Source organism: Lontra canadensis, unplaced genomic scaffold, assembly GCF_010015895.1.
Source record: "Lontra canadensis isolate GAN:19392208 unplaced genomic scaffold, GSC_riverotter_1.0 scaffold24, whole genome shotgun sequence".
Taxonomy (NCBI): domain Eukaryota; kingdom Metazoa; phylum Chordata; class Mammalia; order Carnivora; family Mustelidae; genus Lontra; species Lontra canadensis.
In genome coordinates this window covers 21,752,937-21,764,986 of record NW_022631018.1, presented here as the reverse complement: position 1 = coordinate 21,764,986, position 12,050 = coordinate 21,752,937, and the positions used below count along the sequence as shown (strand labels likewise).

General features: G+C 41.0%; 1 protein-coding gene across 1 annotated transcript in view; it reads right to left on the bottom strand.

The window, feature by feature from the left end:
* F5 (coagulation factor V) overlaps positions 1–12,050 on the bottom strand; it is a 69,226-nt gene that overhangs the window by 41,827 nt on the left and 15,349 nt on the right. Inside the window, exons 4-5 of the mRNA XM_032863028.1 lie at positions 4,145–4,357; positions 1,980–2,123 (exon numbers count right to left, since the gene is read on the bottom strand). Of these exons, the coding sequence (XP_032718919.1) occupies positions 1,980–2,123; positions 4,145–4,357 (357 nt within the window). The remainder of the gene's footprint in view (positions 1–1,979; positions 2,124–4,144; positions 4,358–12,050) is intronic.

Sequence of the window (12,050 nt, the reverse complement as noted above, 5' to 3'; positions counted from 1 at the left end):
AGATCTCAACCTTGGATAAGTTTTGTCTTTAGGAAGTAAGCCAGTTGCAGTTGTCAAATACAGAGAATGGCCTCTGAGAAACTTAGTGTTCTGAAGTATGAAATTATTTAACAAAATAATGTTTTCATTTTTCCATTCTTTTTCCTTAGGGTGTTTGGTTCTAAGTCATTTCTATCAGAGAGATGGAAGAAGAAGTCTGGATGGGAGTCAGTTTTGTTGTTTTTCTTTCTCTTTTTTAAAAGGTTTTATTTATTTGTCAGAGAGCGAGCGCACACGCATGAGCAGGCAGAGTGGCAGGCAGAGGCGGAGAGAGAAGCAGGCTCCCTGATGCGGGGCTGGATCCCAGACCTTGGGATCATGACCTGAGCCGAAGGCAAATGCTTAACCAACTGAGCCACCCAGGAGCCCCTGTTTTTCTTTCTCTTAACAGTTGCTATGATTTTGCTTTTCCACAAGAGTCTCCATGAAAATGGAGAGTCACCGTCCTACACGTCATTGGGCATTACTCATCCACTGCCTTTTGAAACGCTCCCAGTATTTTTGTATGTGGCGTATTTCTCCTTATCTACTCATCCCCACTCCTTGCATTCTTTCTGTTGATGCTTCCTGCTAGGGATTGACCTTGAATTTGTATTCTGTAAGGCTTTCTCTGTGAAGGAAGGCATGGTCATCATGCAGAGGAACCACAGAACTCACTGAATGCTGAGCTTGTATCTTGGAGGTCTTCCTAGAGGCACAGGGCAAGGTGGAACCTGCTCACATCCCTACATCCCATACATTAGCTGCACACTCTTTCTCTGTAGAAGGCTGATGAATTGCTGACCTCTGAAACCAATAATACTTTACATGTTAATTGAATTTAAATAAAAATTTTTGAAAAAAGAAAAAAATTCTCCATATATGCATCTTTTCTCAAAATAATATTTTGACAAGCGAACAGCCATGAATTTGGCAAATGATAACAATATACTCTTCTGAAGAATGTTCTAGAAATGCTTTCCTGGATCTCTTCTCATGGCCGCTCATGAATCAAGAGTCCAAGTAGGGCAGCATTTGTACGTGTGCTCCGTCTGCATATTTGACCCCTGAAATACTTAAGTCGCCCTCCTGGGGGGCTGCTGTTACCCTTTCAGACACCATTAGTTCAAAGTCTGGAGCTGCATGTCCAAGATGGTTGTCGCTTGATGAACATGGAATGAGGTGTGCTATCAGCGTAAAGTGTGCTGAATTTCAGAGATTTAGTATAAAGAGGAAGAATGTAAACTATCTCACTAATAACTGTTTATATTGATCCTAAGTTAAAATGATAACATTTTGGATATATTGGGTCAAATAAAATAGTGTCAGCATTAAAAAAAAAAAACAACCCAAGGGCGCCTGGGTGGCTCAGTGGGTTAAGCCTCTGCCTTCGGCTCAGGTCATGATCTCAGGGTCCTGGGATTGAGCCCCGCATCGGGCTCTCTGCTTGGCGGAGAGCCTGCTTCCTCCTCTCTCTCTCCGCCTGCCTCTCTGCCTATTTGTGGTCTCTGTCTGCCAAATAAATAAATAAAATCTTAAAAAAAAAAAAAAAAGCCCAAACCCAAAACAAAACAAAGAACAGATGGTGGGATCTTGAGAACAACTTAAGTAGATTACGTTATCTTTCTGACTGGGAGTTGAAAAACAGTGTGTATGGGGGCACCTGGGTGGCTCAGTGGGTTAAAGCCTCTGCCTTCAGCTCAGGTCATGATCCCAGCATCCTGGGGTCGAGCCCCACATCGGGCTCTCTGCTCAGCAGGAAGCCTGTTCCCCCGCCCCCGCTGCCGGCCTTTCTGCCTACTTGTGATCTCTGTCTGTCAAATAAAAATCTTAAAAAAAAGAAAAGAAAAGAAAAATAGCGTGTATGAGTTTGGTCAACTTCTGTAGGACTTCAAGGAACGCAGTGGACCAAAGGCACTGATGACTCCGCTGTGGCTGGATGGCATCCGGCCACATGTTACCTGGCATTGTTCCGTTCACATAGCCATTGACTGTGTACATTAAAGACGATGACGGGCTCCAGCTCTTGCTTTCATCAAACACAGCAAACATCAGCACATGTTGTTTATCAAACATCTTTTGAATCCCGTCGTCAGTGAGGGTGCCTATGAAAGAAAGGACGTACTTTTTAATAGCATCCCAGACAGAAGACTCTCACTAGGTACTCAAGACAGCAAAAAACTTAAGGCAAACAGTCAATCATGATGATAACTTTAAGAAGTTCTTATTTTAAAAAATAGCATCTTGGGGCCCCTGGGTAACTCCGTTGATTAAGCAGCTGACTCCTGATTTCGGCTCAGGTCAGGATCTCGGGGTCCGGAGATCGAGTCCTGCATTGGGCCCCACACTCGACACAGACAGACTCTGCTTGAGATTCTCCCCGCGCTGTCTGCTCCTCCCCCAACTCACATGCACACACACACTCTCTCTCTCTGAAAGAAAGAAATAAATAGATATCTATTTATTTATTTATTTATCTTTATTTATTTATTTGACAGGCAGAGAGAGCACAGGCAGGAGGAGAAGTGGGAGAGGGAGAAGCAGGCTTCCCACTGAGCAGGGAGCCTGATGAGAGGCTCAAACTCAAGACCCTGAGATTACACCCCGAGCTGGAGGCAGATGTTTAACTGACTGAGCCACCCAGGTGACCCAACAAATAAATCTTTAAAAAATAGCATCTTTATCAAGTAATAGTGATTGGGGGCTTACTAAAATCCTAGTGCCACAGTAAGGATTTTCTCTGACATCTCATAGCCTTGAGGAGTGGGATTTAGAGGTCAACTTGACCAGGCGCAAAGAAAATACCTGTGGTGATGGTCAGGGCTTTAGTGAAAGTACTCATTTTCTCGAGTGTCAAGAGGCCAATAAACAGGGACTTCAGCTCAGCGGGCAAGGCACCCTCCGAGTCTCACACAGCCACCTTGCTTGTACGTGTGAGGCAGTGTTAGAGAATTTGTGGAAGTCGAGATTAGTTCATTCTCTCAGCTGAGAAAGGCAGCTGACAGTAAATGAAAGTAAAATGAAGTAAGAGCTTTTTATAAATTTGAATTTTTTTCAGCGCCACCACAGTATTTTTATATACCAGGCTATGTAAATGTGTATTTGTGCAGTGAGTAAATGAATTAGGAATGTGTATATGTGTGTATGTGCGTATGTATGGACAGGGGGCGGGTCTATCACATCATTTCCCACAGAGTAGTTTATTGTGGTTATGTTTTTAATTACCATATAATTAATTATTTGCTTTAGGGGTACAGGTCTGTGAATCATCAGGCTTACACGTCACAGCACTCACCATAGCACATACCCTCCCCAATGTCCATCCCCCAGCCACCCATCCCTATCCCCCCAGCCCCCAGCAACCCTCAGTTTGTTCCCTGAGATTAAGAGTCTTTTGTGCTTTGTCTTCCTCTCTGGTTTTGTCTTCTCATTTTTCCCTCCCTTCCCCTATGATGCTCTGTCTTGTTTCTCAAATTCCTCATATCAGTGAGATCATATAATTCTCTTTCTTTGATTCACTTATTTTGCTCAGCATAATACCCTCTAGTTCCATCCATGTCGCTGCAAATGGCAAGGTTTCATCTTTTTGATGGCTGCATAGTATTCCATTATGTGTATATATACCATATCTTCTTTATCCATTAATCTGTTGGTGGACATCTAGGTTCTTTCCATAGTTTGGCTATTGTGGACATTGCTGCTCTAAACATTCGGGTGCACGTGCCCCTTCGGATACCTGTATTTGTATCTTTAGGGTAAATACCAGTAGTGCGATTGCTGGGTCATATGTTAAAGTTCTTTCCAAGTACTCTCAGCAATATATAGGATGTATACTTTCAAAAAGACTTGGCCTTGAGGTAAATGTTAGAGATCTTATGGACCTGGTATCAGAACATACTCTCAGACAGGGATTTACTTGGGAGAGTCTCCCAGGACTGAGAAAAAGGAAGGATTAGAAGAAACAGGAATATTCCAACCCTCAAATACCAATGTGAAGCAAGGATCTGGTTTCTGTGCTTCTCCCTTTGATTTACAGAAAGGTTCCAAGATTCTCCCAATCCTCATTTCATTATAGTATACCTTACCATTTCAATCTTAGTTGTTGTGCTCTCTTTTTTTCCCTTACCTTTCTTACAAATGAGCAGAGGTCCAATCAGCCCAGAGTTGAAGTCCTGTATCAAATTTTCATAGGAGTAATAGATGTGTGTAAGGCACGGAGGGTCATCGTGTGTGGGTCCGCTGTCCTCACTGATCTTCCACTCGTACGTATATTCCTGGCCCGGAGCTATGGCATCATCCATCTTCTCCACCAGGAATGTGTGGTCAGAGTAAGAAGCACCTGGAGAAGAAGAGCCATGAAAACAACTGGATAGTCACTGAGGACAACTTTTTATCATCCTCAAATCTGGGGGAACATAACATCTCTATAGAGGTATATATGCCTTTCAATAGTGAACCTTCATTATTTGGAAAAATTCACATATACCCACTTCTATGTCTATGCAATTATAAGGGCTTTGGTCTTTGGTGATTTGAAGTGAATCAGAAAGCTACTTGTATATTTGGTAAGGTTTAGAAAGTTGATTTTCTAGGGTATCTAAATGATTAGTATTTAGGTATCATCAGAGAGTTGAATCACTATTGATCAGAAAATCACCTCAAGATAGGAGAATGGGTTTTATTTCTATTTTCTCTATAGTGCTTGACAAGATCTCTTTCATTTAATTGCCTGTTAGCATTGGATGTGAGTACACTCAGAGCTTTTTCTATGTTGTTTTGTTTTTCTTCTGTATTTCATATCTTCTTTCCCACCTCTGACAACCCCAGCCCTATTTTTTCACTTTACCACCCCCCCACCTTGTGATCACCCCAACGATCCCCAGAGTCTTGGAGTCCAGCTCCCTTATGCCATCTGGTCGCTACTGTGATTATGAAATGTGTCTACCATGTGATGTTTAGATGTCCGCCTCCTGTCCCCTGTGTGTCTGAAGACCCACCGTTAACAGTCCCACATATACTCTGGCTGTCCTGACTGGTGGGAGACGAGGAGGATGTAGAAGTTGGTCTTCCTTAGTGGAGAGAGGGAATTGAGATGTGGAAGATGGAGAGAAAAGACTTGGGTGGAACTTCAACAACAAGAAGAAGATGTGGCTAGAGATGGAGCAAGTGAGGTCAGGAAGGGAGAGGTCAGTGTCATGGACAGCGAATGTGTGAGCCATGCCTCGTTTAATCAGGTGAGTTTCACTGTCATCAGCTGGTGCAGGAATTTCTCTTGGGGATGCATTTACCTTCTGTTTGGTACAACAGCTTGATAAATTTGACGTCAAAGGGGAGACCATCAGAGTGGAGACATGGGCGGACAAAAAGGATTGGAAAAAAGGGCTCAGATGTTTTACACGGATGGGGTGAAGGGTTTGCAGAAACCGTTCTTACTGAAGTGATTGTGCTTTTTTAAAACAAATGACTAATTCCTCACTCCTATTCTCTTTTCCTGTTCCTTTTCTTCTCTATTCTTCCCCCTTCCTCTCTTTTTCTGCCTCCCCACTCTCTTCCTTTCATCATCTTTATTGAAGTTACGTACAATAAAATCCACCAGTTTTAAGTACAATGCTTGCTGCGTTTTGACAGATGTGTACAGTGGAATGGCTACCATCATAATGATGGTACAGAACAGTTTTATCGCTCTGGGAAGTTGCCTTGTGCCATTTCCAGTTAGAACCTCCCCCTGCTCTCTGGGCCAGCAGCTCCCGATCTGCTGTCTGCCACTACTTTCCTCTGTCCTCTGAGGTCATGGAAGTGGAACAATATATTATATACCCTCTTGTGTTACTCATGTTAGTGTGGTGTATCTTTTTCCATCTTCTGCCTTTTCCTGTCCTTGTCTTTAAAGTGGATTTCTCAAATTCAGCATATAGTAAGGTAATTCTTTTAATCCGGGCTTACAATCTCTTAGTTGCAGTATTCTTTCCGTTTGCTTATAATATAATCACTGATATGGCTGAGTTTAAATCTACCGTCTTCCTCTTGTTTTCTATTTCTTTTTCTTTTTCTTTTCTTTCTTGCTTTCTTTTAGATTAATCAAGTATCTCTTTTTATCTCCACTATTATTTTATTAGCTTTTCTTTGTTTTATTAGTGGTGCCTTTGGTTTACAATATATGACTTTAACTTATCAGAGTCTACCTTCAAATAATATGATGCCATTTCACTTGTAAGACACTTGCAATAGTATATTTCCATCTCTCCTGGTCTTTGTGCTACTGTTCATCATGCATACAGTTTACTTCTGCATATATACTACACCCCTAATAAATTATTGTGATTTTTGCCTTGAAGTTTAGATGATTGTCTTTTCAACAGATTAAAAATGAGGAAAAACTTTCTCTATGTTTACCCATTTCTGAAGCCTTTTATTCCTTCTTGTGGATCCAAATAGTCTTTTAATATCATTTTTTTTTCCTGACTAAAAGACTTCCTTTCATGTGTTTTTCTGGACTGCAAATGGGAAATTACTTCTTATTTCTATGCTTGAGACAGTCTTTCTTTTTTCTTCATTTTAAATGGATATTTGTGGTACAGAATACTAAGGGGACAAAATGCCCTCCCCCACTGCACACCAGTACTTTAAAGATATCCCTAATTATCTCCTGGCTTGTATTGTTTCCACTGATGTCTGCTGTCACTCTTATTTTCATTTCTGGGTCTTTTCTTTTCTTTTTTTTTTTTTGGTCTGACAACTTTTAACATTTTCTCTTCATCACAGTCTTTAGTAACTTGATCATGATGTGCTTTGGTAAGGGTTTTCTTCATGTTCCTTCTTCTTGGTTTTGTCAAACCATTGTAGGTTTATAGCCGTTACCACATTTGGAAAATTTTCAGCTTTGATGTTTTCAGATATTTCTTCTGTTCCTCCCCATTCTAGGATTCCAATTTCACATATGTAACATCAGTGGATATCGTCCCATAGAATACCAATGTCTTGTTCATTTTGTTCAGTCTCTCTTATCTTCATGATTCATCTGGGTAGTTTCCATCGTTATGTATAATATCCGCTGTTAAGCTCATCTGGTGCACTCCCCGTTGCAGCCGTTATATTCATCTGTAGAGTTTCCATTTGTGTGTTCTCATGTCTTCCATCTCTCTCCTCATCATGCTCTGAACATAAGGAGAATATTGATAATAGCTGTCTGAATGTCTTTGCCGGCCAGGTCTATCATTTATCTCTGGGTCTGTTTCTTTCTTTCTTTCTTTTTTTAAAAAGATTTTTATTTATTTGACAGACAGATCATAAGCAGGCAGAGAGGCAGGCAGAGAGAGAGAGAGGAGAAGGCAGGCTCCCCGCTGAGCAGAGAGCCCGACGTGAGGCTCGATCCCAGGACCGCGGGACCATGACCTGAGCCGAAGGCAGAGGCTTTAACCACTGAGCCACCCAGGCGCCCTCTGGGTCTGTTTCTATTGATTAAGTTTTTTCTTGGCTACGGGTAGTACATTTTCTGCTCCTTCTAATGCTTGTTAATTTTTATTAGCGTTGTGAGTTTTACATATTGGTTTCTGGATTTTGTTGCATTCTTGTAACTAATATGTTACACTGGCACACAGTGAAGAGATGTGGAATTGTTTGGATACTTTCAAGTCTTGTTTTTAAAGTTTTGTCACCTTCTGAGTAGTCTGCAGTCTGGACTAATTTTATCTAATTTCTGTGCCTTCTGTTGACTTACCTCTACTCAGTGCCCGCTTGTTAGGTCTTTCCTCGTTTAATGATGGGAACATAAACTATTTCTCTGTGTGTGGTCCAGGGACTGTTCTGCCTGTTTCTTTCTGGAGGTATTTTCCATACTTTCAATACTCTCCTCTGTGTAGATTCTTAAGAACTCCTTCTCTGTGTCTGTACCATCCTCTTGAGGATTCCATCCTGCAAATCCAGCCTCTTTGGCCTACCAAAAGTCTAAACTCTGTTTCTTTAACTCAAAGGACTATTGAATTCTGCTTGGGTTCACCCTCATCGTGCTGTCCTGGAAACTCTCTCCATGCAGTGAGCCTGGGTACACACAGACCCACCTCATTTGTTATTCTCCTCCAATGGAGCATTCTCTTGCATCGTCTGTTGTTCAGTGTCTGAAAACTGCTATTCCATATGTTTTGTCTGTATGTCTGTCTCATTGTTAAGCAAAAGGGTAGATACAATCCCTCATTTCCGGAAGCCAAAGCTGAGCTGCTGAATTCCTATACGGATTATTTCATTTTGCAGAATATTAGCTACTGTTGCAGCTAACTGCACATTATCAGGACGAGTCTGGTCTACTCACACTCATGTGAGCTTGCACAGCATCAGCATGTTTGGGCTCTCCAGATGGGAGTGTGAAACAAGGCACAAGCTTCCATCATCAACGAGGCATTTGGGCACAGCAGCAACATGCATCATGTACTGCATGGGGTTCTGAGCATGGAAGCCATAAGATAGAAGAGTTGAGTAGATATATCTAGATTCACTGACTTATCTTCATCGGACAGAACACCTTCTTTATATGAATGGGAATGAATAAAACCAAACTTGAAATGACAGTTGTAATATCAGCCTTACAGATAGGAAACAAAGATAGACTTTAATGCTCTTAGAAGCTGACGATTTATTGATGGTGATTACACTGATGGCATATGGAAAAGAATACTAGTTATGGCTGGACCATAAAATCTTGACAGGAGACCGTGTCTGGTTACTATTTGCTCAACACAAATCCAGCTGTATTAATTCATTCGACAAAACTTTCAAGAACATTGCTTTACCCATAAGATGAAGTCCAAGTTTGTTACCATGGCAGCTGAAGTCATTTATGAATTTTCCCAGTCTACCTATCCAGTGTCATCTCCTTCCATACCCCTAAGCTGTGCACATTTTGTACTCCAACAGCTACCTACTACCTCCAAGTCTGCACTCTTCTCTGTGTCTCTAATGCCATCACCCTAGGATAAAACTAGACTCCAGAATTAGCCTATTAACTGGTCACTGGGATTCTGGTACAAGACTACCCTCCCAATCAATTTCCCAACTTGTATACAGAATGATGCCTTTAGACTTTGGATCTTACTTTGCCATACTCTTGTTTAAAATCCTAACCACAGCTTCTTCTTTCACAAAATTCTTAACATGGACCACAAGTCCATATGTGATCTACCCCACTTCTCTCTCCGTTCTCATTGTGTATGACTTTTCCCCTTGATACTATGTAACACTCTCTTGGGCCACCTTTTAGTTCCCCAAACAAGCCAAGCTCCGTCCAACCTCAGGTCTTTGCAGATAGCACTGCCTTGGCCTGGAGTATTCTCCCTCTTTGTCTTTCTTTCGGGTAAATATGTGCTCATCCTTTAGATGTCACCTTAAATACAAGCTTACCTCTTTCCTGATCTCTAATTGTGCTACCTATTTTTTCTTTTACAGAACCTGTGATAATTTATAATTAAGTATGTGTGGCACTGGATGATTTAGTTCATTTTCTCCTACTAAATAATAGCAATTTACATCATGCACGTTTCTGTCACCAGAAAGTGAGCAACTCAAAGGCAGGTGCTGGTTTATATCTGGCTAATATCTCTGGTACATTTCACAGTGCCTGGCATGGAGAAGGTGCTCACCAAGTATATGCTGAATTTCTAAGACTTAAGATCCTGTGGGCTAGAATCAAGGTTATCATGTCTTAGCTCACAGGTGATTAGGAATGCATGGTATTACAACAAATTACATGCCAACATTAACATTATGGAGATACTATATAAGAATCTGAGTTGCTGTCTTTTCTTAAACAACAATAACAACACTAAAATGTTGTTCTTGTGACCAAATTTCTGCATAGAATTTGCTGCCCTGAATCCTGGCTACCTCCTTTAGATAAGACAATGACTCGGTGGTCCCCAGTCCCTAAAGGACATATTTTTTCATTGACTTAGCCTCCTGAATGCTGTAGGCATCTGTGTTGTGACACTTGTGCTAGTGAAAAGCTTAACATGGGATTACACTGTATCTTTTTTTTTGCCCTCAAAGATAGCTTGACATTGATAACCAAATGGACTATGGGCTGAAATTTCACTCAGATGATGAAAAGGATCTGAATATTAAAAAAGGATCTGGGGGCACCTGGGTGGTTCAGTGGCTTAAGTGGCTACCTTTGACTCAGGTCATGATTCCAGGGTCCAGGGATGGAGACCCTCATCAGGCTCCCTTCTCAGTGGGGTGTCTGCTTCCCCCTCTCCCTCTGCCTGCCACTCTGCCTGCTTGTGCTCTCATTCTGTCAAATAAATTAATAAAATCTTTAAAGAAGTAAAAAAGGGTCTGAATATTAAGGTGTAGAGAAATTTTTTTTTAATATTTTATTTATTTATTTGACAGAGAGAGACACAGCAAGAGAGGGAACACAAGCAGGGGGTGGGAGAGGGAGAAGCAGGCTTCCCGCTGAGCAGGGAGCCTGATGCAGGGCTCAATTCCAGGACCCTGGGATCATGACCTGAGCCAATGGCAGCCACATAACGACTGGGCCATCCAGGTGCCCCCAGGAGTTGAGAAATTTTAAAAGTTTGAACAATTTCCCGACAGTAATAATATTATTTCAGTCTAAATGAAAAAGAAAAAAAGAGTGTTTAAGGAAGAGTCTCTGCTAATAAACAGGAAGGATAATCTCTGGGAAGTTACAAAATAATTATAGAAGCAAAGGACAAACAGGTCTGATAAGGAGAGTTGCCCTCTTGTCTACTGACTGGACCTGGCATGGCAAGTTGTTGACTAGAGCTAACTCTAACCAAGCACGATGGCCCTTATTCAATGTTCCTGATTCTTGGCCTCATGAAGTTAGAAAATGGTGTTTCTGGACATGATGCGTCTACTGTTCCAGCTGTTAAAGCCTCACAGGAAATTCCTATAGTAGAAAGTGGCATTCTTTCCATTGCCTTCAGAAGCTCTCAAAAGGACAAAAAGTAATATTCTTTGTAGACCGAGAAGTAACTTCTGAAGTCCTTCCTCTCTTTCTCTGGATAAATGCATGTGCATCCTTCAGACATCAGCCTAAATGCAGTTCCCCCATTCCCTGGTGAATATTACATGTATTTATGAATACAGTTAGATGTAAATATCATACATACACATTTTTAATTAAATATTTATGAGATTATATAATTAATGATACTTTCTCTCTCTGGATTGTGAGAGAGTCCAGAATTGAAATTTCTTGATTGAATCACTTGCTGCCTCTGTGAATTTGGGAGTTTCTTCAACCTCCCTTTTAGCCTCACTTTTCTTGTTTGTAACAATATAATGTTTTCTCTAGCAATAATATGATCATTTTTGATGGGTAATGAGGACTAAAAACATATGTAAAATGTCTGGCTCCTGACCAATGTTATGGCGGCCTGTCACAATACATTTTAGTATGTTGACTATTTTCTTTTTCAGCCAATTTAGAACTGATACAACCTCTCTCCTTTGTGCTGTACTTCTGATAAGGTGTATCTAAGTGCCCTTGAGTTCTGTCAACACGTGTGAGAAAGATTAGAGGTGGTGACTTATCTACTCTAAAAGTGGCAAAAACTGGTAATAAGATTGCTCATAATCACCAGCAAAATTAATAAATTTCAGATCAAAGGGGAAACAATGTGTAGGCTCTACTCCCTAATCCACTCCTCAGTCCCTCAGTCCAGAAATCATCATCATCATCGCCATGATCATGTTCCGGGCTGAGGGTGGTTCCTAGACACAAATACAAAGAAGTCTGTAAGACCTGAGGGGCTCACAGCTCAGTTAACAGGAGGGTACATGCTGGTGTCTTGGTTGTGACTGGTTTCCCCTCTAGATTTCTTTTAGGGTCACTTCAGTGGAGAAGCCACAATTAGAACACATTGTACATCATAATATGAACCAAACAATATCAATATCTAAGAATCACCCTAAAAGACTTTAACACATTGTAGATATAGCAATGTGACTGATTTTTGAATGCTATCCAATTTATTTTTAAATGATCAGGGTTTCATATTCAGTTTTATTTGAAC